Here is a 19,498-nt window from a genome sequence, read left to right as displayed (position 1 = left end):
GGAAAGGATGAAGGAAATAATGGCCACCATCTTGAGCTGTTGCTGGGGATTTTCGAGATTTTATTTTATTTTTGAGCGAGCGCATGCTAGGCTGGGGAGCCTTTGAAGTTCAGAGCTACATCTCTGGCCCTTTGCAACGACCCCCAGTGCACCAGGATGGAGCCTGCACTGGAGCTTAGGGCTCGTCCGGCATCTTCACGTGTTAAACAGTTCCTGAGTTTTACACGTGTTGATGAAATTGAAAGAAGATGGGAACGCCGGGATTTCTAAGCAGTCAGTCCGCCCGTGGGTGCCCTCGTGGCGTCCTCGGAAACGTGCCCATTCTCCCAGATTGAATATAAGGTGTCCTTTCGTCCGCCGGATCCCCCATCCAAGTCTTCCCTGGCTTGTGTGTGGCCTGGTCTCCCTCCTAGCTGTCCTGTCCAGAGCCAGCACCACCCCACCTCCACAGGTCTCGGAGGACCCACTTGGGCAAAGAAGACACCCCCACCACCACCCTTGCACCGCTCTTTCCCAGCTTGGAGAGAAGCAGTCCGAGCGATTTGCATATCTACGAAGGTCGAGGGGGGGTGCTTTGGGCTTGTCCCCTTGCGGCTCGCAGCTCCCGAGCCCCCTCCCCCTGCGCCCGCCCCGGCCTTCCCCCCCTCACCCCTCCCTTTCTCTGCCTAACTTTGATCTCTGCTTAACAACAGTAACGTCACACGGACTACAGGGGAGTTTTGTTGAAGTTGCAAAGTCCTGCAGCCTCCAGAGGGCTGTCGGCGCAGTAGCAGAGAGCAGCAGACTCCGCGCTCCGGAGACCGGCAGTAGAGCGCGAGGCAGCGCGCGCCAGCAGCAGCCACCGGAGCCCAACCAGGTCCACAGCCCTCCCCAGGCGGCCGCGCCATGGAACACCAGCTCCTGTGCTGCGAAGTGGAGACCATCCGCCGTGCGTACCCTGACACCAACCTCCTCAACGACCGAGTGCTGCGAGCCATGCTCAAGACCGAGGAGACCTGCGCGCCCTCCGTGTCTTACTTCAAGTGCGTGCAGAGGGAGATTGTGCCGTCCATGCGGAAAATCGTGGCCACCTGGATGCTGGAGGTAAGGGGCTCCAGGGGCTTAGGATCCCCTGGCAACTTATTGCTCCCACCCACATCTTCCTCCTTAACTTTCCGACACGGAGTTTTACCGGTGTGTTGCTAGGAATCCGGATTTTCAAAATAAATAGATACTGCGGGTCTTTGTGACTGAGGAAAGTGGAGGAGTTGGGGTGATGGGGATTCCTTTTCCTGGTAGGGGGCAGTCGGGGAGGAGTGCCTTCGAGGGAGGACTGTGCCAAAGGGTGCTAGGGACACCCCAGAGGGTGCGGACTGGGCGCCTTTTGTGGTCCCCGCTTGCGCCCCATTCCTGTTGCGCCTCGGCCGTGGCCGCCTCCGCGCGTAGCCGCCAGCTCGGGGGGAGGGGGCATAGATTTGATTTTTAAATTAATATCCGCGGACACGTATGCAAGGGCCGCTCGTGCCAGTATTATGCGCCATCTTTGCTCCTTTATTGCAAAGCAAAAGTGTTAATAATTGGGGGCAGGGCGGGGAGCGGCGGCAGGGGCGCTGAGACAGGCACGAGGGGCCTCGCGGCAGCCAGGAATCACTAAATAGGACATAGCGAGGGATTTGGGGGAGGGACCCTTTGTTCAAGCAGCGGACCCCTGGGCACCCCCGCACAGGCTGCCTGGCCCAGAGAGCACGCCAGTCTGCAAGGTCGCGTGGCCCCCGAGTCGCTCGAGATTGACCGTCGTCCGCGCGGGTCTGCACTTGGGGGTTCCTACCCAGGTCAAGTCGGGGAACCAAAGCACATTTTCAGATGTTCAGTAAGAGGCTCGAGGGCCCCAAAATATTTTAAAATAATTTCTAAAGCGCGGCATGGTGCCCTTGCAGAGGCACCCGCACCCAGCAAAAGGGGGGCCCCCAGAATTTGAGTCGCTGGGGCCCATTCTCCAACGTACACCGAGCTCCTGACCCTCGGGTTGTATCAAGGGTCGCCCGATGGTTATTTTCGGGCCGTTTTTAGGCACCTAGTTATTTTTTTAATATTTTTAAATATTTTTTGAAAAGATGACGTCTGGGAAATGAGGCGCGGCGGCCTGGGACGCCACCTTTGTGTCTCGCGTGCGCGAGCGACGCCCAACCCCCGGCGCCCTGCCAGCTCCGCGGTGGGATTCCCTGGCCTGCGGCCTTCTAATTCCAACATGGGCCGGGGTCCCCAAGGCCACCACTGCTGAGCTCCCCAGCGCCAGCTGCCCAGGGACTTTCCCTTTCAGTTTCAGGGTGAGTGGGTCCTGGGCTCCCGCTCATCCCGGGGAGTTTGCCACGGCGACCCCTCTCCGCGCCCTCACCACTCATTCGCTATGTAATCTATCTAGGAAAGGGATGCAGGATCACATCGAGCCACGACCCTCTCCCTCTTCCTCCCTCATTCTCTCCCCACCCCCACCCCCGCCGTTGACGGTCATGGTCCCCGCAGGTCTGCGAGGAGCAGAAGTGTGAAGAGGAGGTCTTCCCGCTGGCCATGAACTACCTGGACCGCTTCTTGTCGCTGGAGCCCCTGAAGAAGAGCCGCCTGCAGCTGCTGGGGGCCGCCTGCATGTTCGTAGCCTCCAAGATGAAGGAGACCATTCCCCTGACCGCCGAGAAGTTGTGCATCTACACTGACAACTCGATCCGGCCCGAGGAGTTGCTGGTAACCGAGGACCCCACCACCCGCCATCCCTTATTAGCCACGCGACCCCTGGGTGGTGGGGAGCCGCAAATGATGGGAGGCCCAGCCAGCCTCGGTCACATCTCCAGCCCCATGGAAGTCACCCACACTGCACGACACCGAAGTGGCAGTGGGCAGAATCCCAAACCCCTTCCACCTCTGTGGGCCCCCTCTCCTCCTGGACTGCCCACCATGTCTGGCAGTGAAGCCACTCCGAAATGTGGACGGTGTGCGCCCCCTTGCGGCGCTGGAGCCGCAGCGCTGGCGGTGGGGGTCTTTTTGTCTAGCGCGTGTGGCCCACTTAGGCTGTCTATAGTTTGTTGTTTACCTATCTGTGGTGCCCGGTTGAACCCACTCTCTAAACCTCCCCCCCAGCCGGCCTGACCTCTTACTGACCTTGTTCTCCATTTTCTGCAGCAAATGGAACTGCTTCTGGTGAACAAGCTCAAGTGGAACCTGGCTGCCATGACTCCCCACGATTTCATCGAACACTTCCTCTCCAAAATGCCAGAGGCGGATGAGAACAAGCAGATCATCCGCAAGCATGCGCAAACCTTTGTGGCTCTCTGTGCCACAGGTACGGCCCCCACCCCCACTCTCCTGGGAGATCTCAGACTCCTTGTGGTCCCTTGGCTAATGCCTATTGCTGTCTTTTCTGTACCAGGGGATGGTATCGGGCACGTCTAGAAAGGGGGTTCCCACATCTCTCTTCTGAGCCCAGGGTCCAGGTAGCTTGTTGGGGGTAGATGGCGCTAGGAGCCGCGCTGAAGGGCCTTGGAGACCTAACTGGATGGCCCAGCCTCCCTGTGCCAAGCTTTCCACCGCCAAGTAGCGGTGTGACCACTGCATGCTTTCGGAAAAGGGTTTTGCCTCTGCTCCTGGGCTGCCTGCCCCCACCTACCTCCTGTCCTGCCTGGGTCTTCAAGGAGCCAGCTATGGGGGGAGGGGGCTCCTGGCTTCTCCCAGTCTTGGCCACCTGCCAGGAGTGTTTACAGGGGCAGGACAGATGACCCCCATTCCCCGTCCCACATGCAGGATGACCAGCTCAGGAGCTTAGATTCCTGCCCCCCCCCACTCCCCAGGGGTGCTACAGGCCAGTTCTTTTTGGCAGAGTCCTGGGAGGGCTGAATGGAAGCAGAGAGACAAGAACCTCCCCATGGCGCCTCCAAGGGACCCTCCTTGTACCCAGACCCCAGGTAGACAGGCTGACTTAACTCAGGGTAGACAGACATGCTGCAACGCACATAGACATCTGGCTGCCTCTGGATGTTCCTGATACACATCTGGCAGCTGCTTCCCCATCTCTAATTGGAAGCCCCGCCGAGGAGGTTTAGAGACGCTAAGGGGGTGCTGCACTCTCCCCCACCTGCCTAGGACCCCTCCCCCCGGGTGGCCCTGATCAGGCCTGGGTTGCTACATCTGTTTGGAGCTCGGGCTGGGTGACTTGTAGGGCGGCCGAAAGGCAGCGTGGTGTAAGAGGGGCAGGCAGTGTCTTCTCCTACCTGCCATCTCTGTGGCATCTTCTCATGTCTGGCAGCCCACTTGGCTAGTGTTTTCTGCACAGCTGTGCCGGGTGTGAAGATTTGGAGATTCTAGCCTCCCAACTACCTGCTGAGGGGGCCAGCCCGTCTCCAGAGGCCTACCAAGCAAGGGGGGTGGCAGATGGGAATGCCAAGGCCATCAGTAGCCTGGAAGGATCTAAGGGGCGGGGGTGGCCCTGCTGGCTGGCAGGCAGGCGTCTGGCTGGGGTTCCTCTGGGGAGAGCAGAGCCCTTGGAGGCTCCAGGAAGCCTTTTATGGAGCTGAAAGTGACTTCGGAGAAGCTGCAGAGTTTCCCAGAGATAATATGAGGGATGGGGTGGCACAGCCTCCCCAGGACGGTTCTGGCAGCAAAGTGCCCCTCCCAGGACCCCTGGATGCTGGCAGGGAAGCCAGCAAGTATTGATGCATCGTGGGTGTGGCTGGACCCAGCTTACTGTATGGCCTTTGTCTATGATAGGGTCCACTAAGAGCCCCCAAAAGACAGGTGGAGGTGGAGCGCGGCTTGGTGAACTGCAGTAGGCCAATGTTCTGGGCCTGGAGGCTTTGTCCCCCTGGAGGAGTAACCAGCTCTTCTGTCACAAAGAGGTCACTCTGGAAAGAGGCCAGAGGTCAAGGCCGGGAGATCTGCCATCTATGTGGCAAGGTTTCCCCTTACAGGAGATGGGAGGATATGACTTTTCTTCTCCCTTCTGGATACCCCCAGACCTGGGTCCTGCTCGTGTAAACAGTGCACTGACCTAGGTTGGGGTTGGTCACACGGGCATGTACAGGTGGCCAGAGTGTACCCTTGTGTGGATTCAGACACTGGGAACTGAGCTAGGTGGAGGGTGTTGGTGAGTGTCAACCATGTCACTGAGCTGGGTGACGACTCTGCCAGCAGCAACCAGGCAGTGTGAGGAAGCAGATGTTAGGACTTGTTACAGGACATAATGGATCATGCTACTGCACTTGGGAATGGGCTGGGGCTCCGGTCCATGTGCCAGCTGCTGGTTGGAGTTTTTCTCTCTCTGGGGAGGGGGTCTCTGATTTGAACTTGTCCCATAGCAAGTTTGGTTCACTGGACTGAGCTGAGTCCTCGGTGCCACCTGGAGGTATTGTCCCCCTTCTCTGTGGCTGCTCTTCTTCCCGGCCCCTTCTTGGTACCTCTGACCTTCAACAGACCCAAAGCTGTAGACTGTATCAGGGTGGTCTCCAAGGGGCCTCACAATAACAGTGCTCTCCCCTGGCGATTCCCATTCATTTTCTTCAAGCCTCCCTGTCCCCGGTCACCGGGTGACGCAAGAGGAGGTAATGGGCGCTGACACCTTTTCTTTCTTATGTCCTCTGGCCTGGAACCCCCGATTCGCAGGCTAAGTGAGTGGCTGTCCTTGTCACCACTTTGTTGGATGTGACAGGAAAGCAGCTGAGTGGTGGTGTTGTTGGTGGAGAGGCATTCCATCAGTGTGGCACACCACTGCGGATGCTGAGTCCATTTGGGTGGCGGGGGGGACAGCTGGTGACCCCAGACAAAGTCCTAAATAACACCCTGCTGCAGTACTGTGGGGGAACATGACCCCAACATTTACTAGTGGGACAGACTACCTCCCACCTGGGGCCTGTACATATGAGAGTCCCCAGGACTGTGGGTGAGGGAGGCTTCCTTCACTAGGGACCCTGGCCTGGAGTCTGGGGTGACTATTCCCAGCCCCCTCTGGGGCTACTTCCAACTGGTTTACCTGGTCTGGGGTCACATGTCCTCTTCCCTAACCTGGCATCAGTGAACCAGGAAAGCTAGCTCTGGGTTAAAGGGTTAAGAGCCTGCACCTTGGGTTCTGTACTTTGCCCTCTTAAACTTTGAAGTGCTTAAAGGAACAAGCAGGCCATGACCTACTCTGCCCTGGTGTTTGCTTGAGGTGCTGGGGATGGAACCCAGGCCAGGGTCAGCCGCTCAGCTTTTTCAAGTGAGACAAGGCCTTACTAAAAGTTGAGCCAAAGCTCTGGCCTGGAACTCTTTAATCCTCCCTAGCACTGGGGGTCGCAGACCTACCCGGAGCACTATGTGCATCTAGCGCCACCTAGGGGTCTCCAAAGGAGCTGGAGTTGATGCTCGCATAGGGAGACTTGGAGGACAGGTTGAGGCCGCGCTGAGAATTAATTGGGTGGGAGCTGAATCGCGGGCCTGTAGCTGTCCCTGCTCACAGCCACCTCCGTCCTTCTCTGCTGCAGACGTGAAGTTCATTTCCAACCCCCCCTCCATGGTGGCTGCTGGGAGCGTGGTGGCCGCGATGCAGGGCCTGAACCTGGGCAGCCCCAACAACTTCCTGTCCTGCTACTGCACAACGCACTTTCTTTCCAGAGTGATCAAGTGTGACCCGGTGAGTGGTTCTCATGGAAGGGAGGCTGCCGCATCTGGCAAGGGCCAGGGAACCCTGCTGGGGCGGGGGTGGGGGGCGGCGTGGAGCTCTACTGCAAGGGGAGCCGACCCTGGGCTCCCTCACTAGCCCCTTCCCAGGCTTGAGGTCTAGGGAGCTTCCAGAAGCCATGGATCCTAAAGGCAGGGGGCGGGGGCATGATGTGATTGGCAGGTGAAGCTGACGTCTGGCCCGGCTACAGTAGGACCACATCTCCCTCAGCGCAGCCTTTGGGGGTGGAGTCCACAGAGGACTCTGGTGTAGACCTTTTACCTACAGAAGACACACTCTAGAACTTTCTTAGTGTGTGTGAGGGGGGCTGTGCACTAGGCCACATGTGAATACCTTCTCACTGAGGAATATGGCTGATGGAGCTCTAGGCACGAAGGTGTCCTCGAGGACGTTGCAGGCTGGCATACAGGAAGGACAGACAAAAGTCCAGTTCTGGCTTGGACTCAGCTGGGGGTTCAATGGAGGCCAGAGCCACTGGGCATGTGGAAGGCTTCCATGTGTGACAGACTCTGTCCTTCTGACATCAGCCATGGGGACCCTGATTCCTACACCCTTCAAGTATACCTCAGCATGCAGCATCTAGGGCTCCTGAGAACGGAGGGTAGGGTATGTGAGCAGGTGGGAGCCCATGGGCTTCAGAGAGGGATTCAAGGGTGCCTGTGGATCCATACCAAGCTACCTGGGCCTCAGTTTGCCCCTTCTGTAAAATGGGGCCATTTGCCCTGCCACACCCTCCTTAGCCACGGTATCCATCAAACAAAAGGGGAGCAATATACAAGTTCTGAATGTGGGGGCTCTCCAGGGGTTCTGGCTTGAGGAATGTAGGCAGTGCCTTAGCCTCATCCCAGCTAGGCAGGACTTAAGTTCATGAGTCTCATTCCTAGTGAAATGCTTTCCGGGCTCCAATGGTGACACTGGAGCTGGCTTCCCTCAGAGGCCACCCAGGGGCAGAAGGCTGTGAGGGAGAGATAGGTGCTCCTTGTGGGGAGTACAAAATACAGCCCCAAAAGAGGGACGTAGAGAGGCGGAGGTGCTTTCCCTCGGCCATGCAGAACCTGTCACGGGCTCATGCCGGCCTGGGTTCTCCTCCCTGGACCTCCCTGTTGAAGCAAGGGGGATATGTCAGGCAGTGCTGTGGGGAAGCCCAGGGAGGAATTTCTGCTGGGTAGACCTGGGGTGGACAAGTAGGTAAGTGTCCTACAGTCGAGAGCCAACTGTCCCATGGCACGGGACAGAGGTGTCCAGGCTGAAGGCTGGGAACCAAAGGTGATGATGCTCTCGCTTTCTGGTCCTTTGCGGCTCCTCACTGCTCGCTGGATTTGGGGATGGCTCGAGGAGTTTCTTCAAGCCTTGCCCTTAGCAAAGCCTGCCTCGCAGGTCCAGGCCCTGGCCACTAGCCTCTGGCTAAACAAGGACCCCCTCCATCTCCGCCCGCCTCTCCAGGACTGCCTCCGCGCCTGCCAGGAACAGATTGAAGCCCTTCTGGAGTCTAGCCTGCGCCAAGCCCAGCAGAACGTTGACCCCAAGGCCACCGAAGAGGAGGGGGAAGCGGAGGGAGAGACTGACCTGGCCTGCACACCCACCGACGTGCGAGACGTGGACATCTGAAGGCCGCCGGGCAGGCGGGCGCCACCAAGTAGTGGCAGCCCGCGATGAGGCAGGAGCCAGCCCGGGGTGCTCCTAACGACGTCCCTCTTGGGGACATTTGTTACCAGAAGGGGAAGTTTTGTTCTCTTTGTTGGTTGTTTTTCTTTAATCTTTCTCCTTTCTATCTGACTTAAGCAAAAGAGAAAAAAAAAAAATACCTGAAAGCTGTTAAAGAGAGAGAGAGAGAGATAGAATTTGCATCACCCTGAGTGTAGGGAGGAGGGGGATGCTACCAATTTAGGATTTTATACCCCAGTAATCAACTAGTTTCCTATTAATGTGCTTGTCTGTTGTAAGAGTAGGATTAACACACAGGAAGTCTCCAGGAGGATTTTGATTTTATGTGTTTAAAAAGCTTAAGAAAAATTGCTTTAAAAAAAGGAAAAAAAAAGGCCAATAGAGAAAGCCGTTGTTAAGTAGAAGGGAGTTTTAGGTAGAGATGCACTCGCTTTGCTGAAAGGCACAGCTTTGGCGCGGGCCTCAGCCTCACTCCCTGCTTGCTCAGTGCCACCGCCACCTGTCACCTGGTTCCTGTGCTTTATCCCAGGGATGGGGCGACCTCTTCACCTTATTGATGGCCGCTGCGACCTCTAGCGGTCTCACGGCGTGTGGCACCAGGGCTCATCTGTGCCCTCTCCCAACCTGCAGGTTCACAGTGCCCGCCACACGGCAGCAGGTGCCCCACTCTACGCAGTGTGCTCCAGTAGAGAGGGGGTGAGACAGTGACATCATATGTTCTATTTTTGTAATCTTCCTATTTTGTAGTTCCTGTTTAAAGAGGTGCTGGTTTTGGCCTGGCGGCCCTGCAGCCTACTCACATCAGGTTAAACCCACAGCTTTTCTTTTGTGTGTATGGTTTGTTCTGTTTGGTTGTGTTTTCCTTCTCTGTGTTCCAAAACCATTCCATTTCAAAGCACTTTCGGTCAGCTAGCTGGAGGCAGTTTTGCTGGTGTGGGGGTGGGGTGGGGGGCGGTTCCTAATGGGATGGTTGGGGGATAGCCACACACTCATTCAGATGGCCGCACAATGGATGTGTGACATGGTGGGGCTGGTCGCATGGGGTGCTTGGGAAGTTTTGTTGGGTCAAGAAGAGAGAACTCTGTTCTTGCACCACCAGGATCTGTCCTACAGAGAAGTTGGATTGAAGGGATCCTTTGGTGCCAGCTGGTGTTTGGAAGTAGGAACTGTGATAGCATTACTTGGAGGAGGAGATTCTGGAAGTCTTTCACATAGGAGGCTTTTAAACACTAAAATGTCTAATTTATACTTAAGGTTACAGAAGAGTATTTATTGGAAAGGCTGCCCATGGCCAGTGTGATTTTTAAAGCAATGTGATTTCCCTTGATTCAAGAGCACACCTTCCGCCCTTGGTGGCGAAGGTTCAATGCCATGTCTGAGAGATTGGTCTTTTATTGGGAGTGGGGGGAGAGCAGATCCTCAAAAACCATATAAGGACGGGCATTCGGTTTGCTTAACTTTCCAAACCCAAACAACCCCATTGGAGAGCCATCCAAACTGAGGGAAACTAGGGGATCCCAAAGGAGTTTGATTCCGGCACATTCTTGCCCCCACCCCCACAACAGTAGGTAATTTGTACACCTTGGCTCTGTGCTTTTCTATTTAGGAAGTGTTGAGGGAGGTCGGAGAGGGAGGCTGGAGAGAGGACGGGAGGGAGGAAGTGTGGAGGGTAGGGACCACACGGGACAGGCTGCGGCTCCTTCCACACAGCGCTGCTACCAATGACTCCCAACATCCCAGACGTTCAGAACCAGATTCGCGTCGCTCTGTATCTTTCACATTGTTTTCGCTGCTATTGGAGGGTCAGTTTTGTTTTGTTTTGTTTTTTTTACAATGTCATAGACTGCCATGTTCAAGTTTTAATTTCCTCATAGAAGATTGTATTTACAGATGCCCTTTTTTTTCCGTAATTTTTAAATTGTGATCAATTTTGGCTTAATGTGATTACCGCTGTATTCCAAAAAAAACAACAACAACCAGGTTCCTGTTCACAATACCTCGTGTTTCACCTAGCCATGCAGGGGCCTAGCAGGCAGGTGCTCTGCCTCCAGAGACCCTGGGACTGGTCTGCTGGGGATCATCCCCCTGCACCTGTCAGGCTGGGCCTTTCATTTGATCTGGGACATAGAGCATCACAGCAGTCGGGACAACTCTATTTTTCTTTGTTAATTATCAATATTGTTATTTTTGTAGCGGCCTGTTGTGCATGCCACCATGCTGCTGGGCCCGGAGGAATTTGTTCTGAGTCTCCGGTGCATCATGTATTCTGTTAGGTTCTAGTGTTCTGTTGTTTTGTTTTGTGTTAATTACAGCATTGTGCTAATTTAAAGACTTCAGCCTTGGCAAAGCCAGCCCCAGTGCTGCGGGCCTCCAAATTCCCTAGCTAGCTGCCAAACCAAAATGGTCACCTCCACGGTCACCACCAGCCTAGCTGAGGCATCTGAACCAGGCAGGGCCACTGGGTTCATGGTGGTGGGTCCACGGAGTCTGCCCTGTGACATGAAAGGCTTTGAGGGGCTCTGGCTGGTGGCCAGGTTGGGTTTGTGTATTTCTGGTTGACACACCATGGCGCTTCCCAGCACGGACATGTGACCAGCATGGTCCAGAAAACAAAAAAAGACATAAAAAGTCTAGAAATAAAATTGGTAAAATCCCAGCATAGTGTTGCCTGTATTTTCTGGGCCTTGGAGATTGGAGTGGGTCGTGTACCATTTTGATGCCATGGCCATGTGGGGCCACCCTGTCCTCTGCATCCCAGAGTGTTTGGTGGCATCTCTGACCCTGGCATCAACCTGGGATTCCCAGAGGCAAGGGTGTTTGCAGGTGGCAGCGGACCAGGGTGGCAGCCTCTGGCGTCAGGGAGGCCAGCGGCCGCCACTGATCAGAAGCCGCTCTGCATCTGTCGCTGCCAGCTCCCCCTCCTGCATGTTTGCCGATGGAAGATCAACAGAGGCCGCGTTCACTGCCCCTTGTCTGGCGCAAATGGGTGTTTGTTCTGGGTGAATCACCATCCTTAGGTGCTGCCAAGTGCCCAGAGAGCGATGCTTAGTGTTAGGGCCAAGGCCCAAGGTGGCCTTTCACACAGTTCCTGGGGACCTGAGTGGCCTGGGTGGACTCCTTTGACGTCCTCTGGGTGGCAGTTGCTTATGACTGTCATTGTTTCCCAACCCGGGGGGAGTGGGTGGTATGACGCTCCCTAACACTGCCATCACCCCATGCAACCGTCTGGAAGCCACCTGAAGACCCAGGTCTTCCCTTTTAGGCATCATCTCCAAGGTGGCCTCTAGATCTCAGGTCGGCTGTATTGGTGCCAGGCTGGTCCCTGCCCTTCTGGAATGTGGGGATGTAGTTGACACCTGGCCTGAATGGGCCGACCTGAGGATGAAAGCAGAAAGGGACTTGGTGGGGAGACCCACAGTGACCCAAAAGCAGGTGAAGCCCCTGCCAGGTGACCTACCCCATGGGAGTTTAAGGGAACATCAGAGCCAAAGGAGACTCCAGTGTCCCCTCTGGTGGCTTATGAAGGCACAGTCCCCCTGAGGGCAGGGTCCAGAAAGGTATTTTGGCAGCCCAGCTCCATCTGAGCATCAGAGCCTGTTATAAACAAGGCTGGGGACCCAGGAACCGGCAGATCTCTCCCCACAGCCTTACATCATCCAGGAGAGAGGACATGGGGACTTCAGCATTCCAGGAACAGGCCAAAGGGCACTGATGTGGAAGAGCTGCCTTCCCCTTGGATCTTGGATGCACTGTGGAGCAAGCTTATGTTCAGATGGGCTGATGGGAAGGACAGTATGGGAGAGACAGAATAAAATGTGCTGGGATGAAGCAGCCTGGCACATGTGCAGCAGAGTGGTCCTAAGGAGGCAGACACAAATAGCATGGGGCTCAGCATACACACTCAGGAAGGCAGGCTTCTGCTTCCCACCACCGCCTATCAAGGGTGGTCATGGAAGGACACCCAGTTGGAATGGTCAAGCATCACCATCGAAGGCAGAGTGCTCACACCATGGTGCGGTCTCTAAAGGTACAATTGGCTTGTCTCTTCATCCAATGGTCTCTGGTGCCCAGCTGTGCCTGACATCCAGGCCTCTTTCCTTGGCTCAGCAGTGTAACCCCAGATAGCACTGGCCATAGAGAGGCTCTGATTCTAACCCTCAAATTTTACTGATAACACTGGAGGGTAGATCCCCTGGGGAGAATGTGACACTCCTATTCATAGGGTGATGGTACAACATTCTTTGAGGACCCTCCGAAACAAAGACTCCGGGAATTAGCCCACCCAACTGCTTTCTCAGAAGCCCAAGTCCAGTTCTCTCCATTCTCTGCCAAGCTTCCTACCATCCTGCTGAGCCATCCCACCCCTCTCAGGGAGGCCAAGGTCTTGAACCTGCCTGGCCTCTGTGCCTGCGCCTCAGCTCCCTGAACACTGACAACTGGCCCTGGCTCCCCATTCTAGGTTACTTCACTGCCTGGACCTGCCTGGACCTTCATTTCTGCTTGTCCTAGGGGGCTCGAGGTGAGTGTGGCCTCTGTGAAGCTTCTGCATCACGTTACACAGGTGACACAGGTGACTCTGGCCTCTCCTCCTGCCTCCACATCCGAGGACTAAGTGTAAGGAAGTTAGCCTGTTGCTCAGGCCAGCCCAACTGCTGCACTTTGTCTAGAAAGCAAGCCAGCTTCGCTGACCCTACAGAGTATCTGGGCTCCGGGGGCCCACAAAATGCCAGCAGTGGGGGCTGAGGACTCCTAGGGTGAGACACAAGGCAGAGGAGTGGGACTGGGTGTCCTCCAGGCAGTGCCCAGAGCCCTTGCCATGGCGGCCCAGGGGGCAGACAACGCCTCTCAGGCTCCACAGGACTGGACCTGGCCTCTGGGTTTGGTGGCACGGCTGTGCAGGCCACACAAGGCCGGTGTTGGGAGCTGGCACGACCAGCTGGCCAGGCAAACCTGTACTGGGTCTGATGTGACAGCCTATGTGTGTCCAGTGTGGGGTGCACAGGCTGGTTAACATGAGGTGGACAGGCTTGTATACAAGGACCCCACATGGGCACAGCACAGTACTGATGGGATGCAGTACCCTTGGCTGAGCTGAGCTGGCCTCTCTTGCTCAGGGCTGTCATCCCAGGAATGTCTTTGATCAAACCGTTGTGCAAGAGAGCGAAGCAAGGCAGTGCAGGACCTCTAATCCCTTCCCAGTGCCCTGGCTCACAGGGCCCCTGCGGCCCAGCACTCACCACAGGGTTGGCAGACAATAGCCTGGGGGTGCTGGGGATGGTGGGCAGGCAGCTCAGCTCGTCGGTGCTGCAGACCTCGGGGCCCACATCTGGGGGCATTGTTACTCACAGGGCACACGAAAGAGGACACAGAGAGAGAGAGAGAATACAGAATGCTCTGCTGAAGGAGCTTCAGTGGGCCTTGAGCTCTCAGACTGGGGCGTCCATTTAGCCTCTGAATTGTCCCCATGAGACAGCCTGTCAGCTGGAAGCCACTTTAATACTGAGAAGCCTCACCCTTGGGGTCATCTGTGTGGGGACTCCCAGCTCAGGGCTCACAGGGCCTCCTTCCTTCCCTTGTTCTGTCTCAAGTGGCTAGGCCACGTCTCCAACTGCCTTAGTTCCTTTCCCCATTGTTGAGATAAATACAGCTTAAGGGGGGACGTTTTATCTGGCTCACAGGTGAAGGTCTGGTCCGTCCTGGTGGGAAAGCATGGCTGCAGGGGCTCGAGGCAGCCGCTTAGACGGCATCCACAGGAGAAGCAAAAAGAGACACAGGGCTCAGCGTGCTTTCTCCTTTTTATTCGGTCCAGGCCCCCAGCCCGTAGGATGGTGCCTGCCACACTTAGAGTGGGTATTCCCATCTCAGTCCAGTCAAGAGAATCCTATAGGGGTGGAAGAGATGGCCCAGTGGTTAAGAGCACTGGCTGCTCTTCCAGAGGACCCAGGTTTGGTTCCCAGAACATGGCAGCTCACAACCATCTGTAACACCGGTTCAGGGTATCTGACACCTTTTCTAACCTCTGTGGGCACCGAGCATATGCATGGTACCCATACATGCAGGTTAAACACGCATACACATAACATTAAAATATAAAAGAAGGAAATCTTGGCTGAACATTCAACTTTTTTTTAAGAGTTAAAAAAATTTTTTTAGGGGTTGGGGATTTAGCTCAGTGGTAGAGCGCTTGCCTAGCAAGCGCAAGGCCCTGCCTGGGTTCAATCCTCAGCTCAAAAAAAAAATTTTTTTTTTTGGTCAAACATTTTGATTTTATAAAGGTCAATGCTGAAAGTGCCACTTCACATAAATACATAGTATATGAGAGCAAAAGTGTGCATAAGGCCAATTCAGAAATTGGTCCTAATCCCAAGACAAATTTCTCTGAACAATTTTTTATAAAAATAAAGCCAGCCAGGCAGCTGTGGCGCACGCCTTTAACCCCAGCACCCAGGAGGCAGAGGCAGGCGGATCTCTGTGAGTTCGAGGTCAGCCTGGTCTACAGAGGGAGTTCCAGGACAGCCAATGCTACATGGAGAAACCCTGTCTCATAAATAAATGAATGAATGAATGAATGAATGAATGAATGAATGAATGAATGAATAATTTTAAAAATTAAAAAAGAAAGAGAAAAAGAAAAGAAAGTTGATAATTTGAAATTAGACACTCTAATACAACCCAGAGTTATTCTAACTTTATGCATGCTGAGGCCTGACAGCACAGCACATTAAAAGTCCTAGTTTGATAAAGAAAGGGCTGGGTGTGGGCTTGGCAGTGAGGTACTTACCTATTCTGTGAGGGGCCCTAAGTTCAAACCTCAGTGCAAAAAACCACAAAGAGCCCATGAAGTGATTTTAATCCTTTGTTCTTTTTTTTTTTTTTTTGTTATTGTTTAAGTTATTTTTTTTTTCTTTTTTTGGTTTTTCGAGACAGAGTTTCTCTGTGTGGCTTTGAAGTCTGTTCTGGATCTCGCTCTGTAGCCCAGGCTGGTCTTGAACTCACAGAGATCTGCTTGGCTCTGCCTCCCAAGTGCTAGGATTAAAGGCGTGCGCCACCACCGCTGTTTAAGACTTTTGGGTTTTGCAGAAAGTTTTTCTCTGTATAGCCCTGGATGTCCTGGAATTTGCTGTGTAGATTGGGCTGGCCTGGAGATGCACCTGCCTCTACCTCGCTAGTGTTGGGATTAAAAGTGTATGCCGCTATCACCTGGCTAAAATTATTAAAAAAAAAAAAAAAATGTCCTAGTTTACTCTGAGGAAGCCATCATGTCTCTGTGAGAGCGGAGAATTGTGTACATTAGGAACGCTGTGGTTCCTAAGACACTAGTCTGAACCAAGGCGTTTCAGGTGGTGTGCACTGGAACTGATGCAGGGACCGAGTGGAGCGGGGTGCAGAACTGAAGCTGTCGTGAGGTCATGGGTCCCTACACAGGTGAGTGTTTCTAGAAACACCCCCAAGATTCAATTCATTAAGCATTTGGTGTACTTTATTTTTAGACAGGATCTCACTATGTAGCTTTGAGTGGCCTGGAAATCACTATGTAGACCAGGCTGGCTTCAAATTTGCAGAGATGCATCTGCCTCTGCCTCCTGGGTACTGGGGTTAAAGGCGTATGTCACCATGCCTGGTATATCTGTTTGGTTTTTTTTGTAATTTATTTTTTATTCATTGCATGTTAGAAATCTCTCACTATTCCCATGTTTTTTGGGACCCCTACACTGAGTTTGTGTGACCCCACACGGAATTGAGACCCATGGTTTTAAGAAGCCGGGCACTAGATTACCTCTGCCTCACACAAAGCAGGCAATGGGAGACATGAAGAACTGCTCTATCTTGAAAGACCTCTGCTCTGAGCCAGGTCCCTCTTCCAGGCACACTGTGTAGATCCCAGAGCTGCAGATGACCATCAGCCATCTCCCCAGCGGCAGGCGAGGCTGCTCAGCCCACACAGTCTGACAGCAGGGGAGGTGTGGGCAGCTGTCTCTGGTAGACATCTCCTGGTCACTCCCATGCAGAGCCACGAGACCTAAGACCTCCTGGTCTGCCTCTAAAGTGTGGCACTCCTGTCACCTACCAGCAGAAGCAGAGGACACCAGGGAAGCTAAGGTCAGTCCCTCAGGGAAGAACCCATAATGCCAGGCTGGGTCTGGCGTGTGTGTCCAGCTCCTTCACATGTGGATAGAGAAATAACAACCCCGATAGGGAGAGAGACCTGGTGTCAGTGTCCTGGGACAGCCCTGACAAATGATGAATTACACAGTTTCAATAGTGGGGGTTCAGGGGGCTAAAGGGTAAGGCTGGGTGTGGCTGGGCCACCCTCTGCTTCTGGTGGGTTCCTGGCAGGCAAGCCTTGGTGTTACTCCTCTGGGCCTCCCGTGTGCAGGCCACCTTAGGTCTGCGTGCTGCAGCTTCTCGTGGCCTCCTCTGTAGATGAAATTCTAAACCGTCTTATTAAATAAGAAACACAGAGCCCAATGCAGAGTTAAAGCCCAGAGGTCAGAGAGCAGTAGCCAAGAGCTGAGACCAAGACCGCTTTCTTACCACTCACTGCCGTTGCCGTCCTTCCCCTGAGAGAGAAAGACCTTTTCCTGTGTGACCTGTCTTTTTATTGACTTTCTGTTCTGCCCTCTCATTGGTTCTAAACCCAACCACATGACTTCCTTGTCACTGCCTGTCTATACAGACCGCCAGGTCTCTGTGGTTGGTACTGGGATTAAGGCAAGTGTCCTTGAACACACAGAGATCTACCTGTCATATGATCAGGATTAAGGGCGTGTGGTACCATCTGCTAAATGACTTGCTATTAGCTCTGACCCCAGGTAACTTTATTTACTAACATACAAATAAAATCACATTTCAGCACAAATAAAATATCACCATACTCCTCATCAGGGTTTCCCCTCTCCCTTTTTTTTAAAGGAGCCAGTTGCTTCCCAGCTGATACCAAGTATGGTAATTTGAATGTAATTGGCCCCCATAATCTCATAGGGAGTGGCACTATTAAGAAGTGTGGCTTTGTTGGAATGGGTATGGCCTTGTTGGAGGAAGTGTGTCACTGTGGGACCAGGCTTTGAGGTTTCCTATGCTCAGGACACCACCCAGTGTCTCAGTTGACTTCCTGTTGCCTGTGAGATGTAAGACTTCAGTTACTTTTCCAGCACCACGTCTGCCTGCACACTGCCATGCTCCCCATCATGATAATGGGCTGAACCTCTGAAACTGTAAGTGAGCCACCCCAATTAAATGTTTTATTTATAAGAGTTGCCGTGGTCATGGCGTCTCTTCACAATAATAAAAACCCCAACTAAGACACCAAGTGTGATAGGTCCCAGTCATGCTTGCGCAGACCTTCCTTACAAACACAAGCAGACTCTATCTGAACAGGACAGCTAAGACCCTGCTCCAAAGCAGATGCAGTGGACCAGCAGCAGGCCTCTGAGCTCAAGAGCAGGTTCAGGAGCTCTGGTTTCAGGGGTACACACCCACTGGCAACAGTAAGGCCCCCGCTAGGAGAACTGGCCCAGCACTCCCAAGTCTGTAGTCCTGTCTTCAGACCCTTGGGTTCAGCCATGCATGCTCTCCAACAGAGGCTATAAGGACCCCCTCCATGGGGCACAGGGACAGGCCCGCAACGCAGGGGTGGTCAGGGCCTTGGGAAAGCAGCCCTGGGAGGCTGATCACAGAAAGGCAAGGAGTGACTTGGAAAAGCTAACTTGGGGGCCTAGCTGGCTAAACTTTCAGGAGAAGTGAACAAGTCTCTATTCACCCCAGATGGAGCCCCAGTAACAGACCAAAGTACAGTTCTGCCAAAGTCCAACTTGGTGAACTAATGAGATTCTGGGTGGTGATATCCAGGAGCATGGAGACCCCAAACAGCTACATCACCACAAAGTCCCACCCCATCACAGATGAGGATCTCATGATAATGGAGCCCCACTTCCCTATTTCCTGTATACTCCAGCATCCTGTAAGATCTCTGCTGCTGGGGACAGCAAGGAGAAATAATGGCTGGAATCCCAGGGCCCACCCAGCCTTCTCCCCTGGGGTGTCATCCCCCTTACCATGACCTTAGACCTGGTTATCTGTGACTAATTTCCACAACTACCTACACCACATCTCTACACCACTGTAAGATGGTGGCAGAGTGAACTATGACACAGAGCCACAGGCCACTGACCTTTGGGGACTGGATCCCGGCGGCCAGGACTCTGGGGTCCCAGAACATCTCATTTTCTCTGACAGTTAGCCCTGTGACTTCAGTTTCCTGAGATACACACCAGTTCCTGGCTCTGTCACGATGATGGGGACAACTATGGAGAGTGAGGTGATCTCCCTAGTCAGTATACTTTGGTCATCTCCAGGCTGAACCCCAAAGTTGACATGGGAACCTCCCTTCCACCTCCTCGGGCATAGGTGAGTGCTCCCCTACCTCTGGGCTCCCAGAAGGTGATGGCATCCATCATCAGAGTCCATGGGCCAGGCGGTGGTGGCACATGCCTTTAATCCCAACACTCAGAAGGCAAAGGCAGGTGGGTCAGCCTGGTCAGCCAGGGCTACACAGAGAAACCTTGTTTCTAAAATAGGAAGGGAGGGAGGGAGGGAGGGAGGGAGGGAGGGAGGGAGGGAGGAAGGAAGGAAGGAAGGAAGGAAGGAAGGAAGGAAGGAAGGAAGGAAGGAAGGAAGGAAGGAAGGAAGGAAGGGGCAAGCAAGCCCACATAAGGGTCTGGGGCATCTGACAGTCCCTTCATTCACTGTTCCTCCTGATACAGGCTCCTCCTCCTCCTCCTTCTTTTTAATTTTTTAAGGATTTTTTTTAAAATTTACTTATTTATTATGTATACAGCATGTATGACTGCAGGCCAGAAGGCAGTACCAGATCTCATTACAGATGGTTGTGAACCACCATGTGGTTGCTGGGAATTGAACTCAGGACCTCTGGAAGAGCAGTGCGTGCTCTTAACCTCTGAGCCATCTCTCCAGCCCTGGGTTCCTTCTTTATAACCCCGTTTTCCTGGATCTGCTCGATACAAGACCTGCCACCGGCTCAGATGAGCAAGAAGCCAGTCCGGAGCAGTTGGCACAGACCACTCTCCCTCACTGTGCTTTGTCCAGCCTGGAGCTGGCCACTTACTGCAGCCACCTGCAGTCACTCCGCAGCCC

At 54.0% G+C, this 19,498-nt stretch overlaps 1 protein-coding gene across 2 annotated transcripts; it reads left to right on the top strand.

Annotated features, from left to right (window-relative positions):
* The first annotated feature begins 687 nt into the window (after nucleotides 1-687).
* Nucleotides 688-11,000, top strand: Ccnd1 (cyclin D1). 2 transcript variants are annotated; one of them, XM_042258217.2, is made up of 5 exons: nucleotides 688-1,083; nucleotides 2,503-2,718; nucleotides 3,154-3,313; nucleotides 6,483-6,631; nucleotides 8,057-11,000. In XM_042258217.2, the coding sequence occupies exons 1-5, from the start codon at nucleotides 886-888 to the stop codon at nucleotides 8,285-8,287; spliced, it is 954 nt and encodes a 317-aa protein (XP_042114151.1). In that variant the 5' UTR covers nucleotides 688-885; the 3' UTR covers nucleotides 8,288-11,000. The 2 variants fall into 2 exon arrangements, with proteins under 2 accessions (XP_042114151.1, XP_006977398.1); XM_006977336.4 differs by having other exon boundaries at nucleotides 693-1,083; nucleotides 8,123-11,000.
* Nucleotides 11,001-19,498: the final 8,498 nt, after the last annotated feature.

This window comes from Peromyscus maniculatus, chromosome 1 (assembly GCF_049852395.1).
Source record: "Peromyscus maniculatus bairdii isolate BWxNUB_F1_BW_parent chromosome 1, HU_Pman_BW_mat_3.1, whole genome shotgun sequence".
NCBI classification, from domain to species: Eukaryota; Metazoa; Chordata; class Mammalia; order Rodentia; family Cricetidae; genus Peromyscus; species Peromyscus maniculatus.
The sequence above is the reverse complement of the archived record's forward strand: the minus strand, read 5'-3'. Positions and strand labels throughout refer to the sequence as shown.

Excerpts from the sequence above, each read along its gene's own strand:
- Ccnd1 (XM_042258217.2), top strand. The coding sequence starts at position 886 with ATGGAACACCAGCTCCTGTGCTGCGAAGTGGAGACCATCCGCCGTGCG. Across the intron at positions 1,084-2,502 it reads TGGCCACCTGGATGCTGGAG|GTCTGCGAGGAGCAGAAGTG; the intron begins GTAAGGGGCTCC and ends TGGTCCCCGCAG. Across the intron at positions 2,719-3,153 it reads TCCGGCCCGAGGAGTTGCTG|CAAATGGAACTGCTTCTGGT; the intron begins GTAACCGAGGAC and ends CATTTTCTGCAG.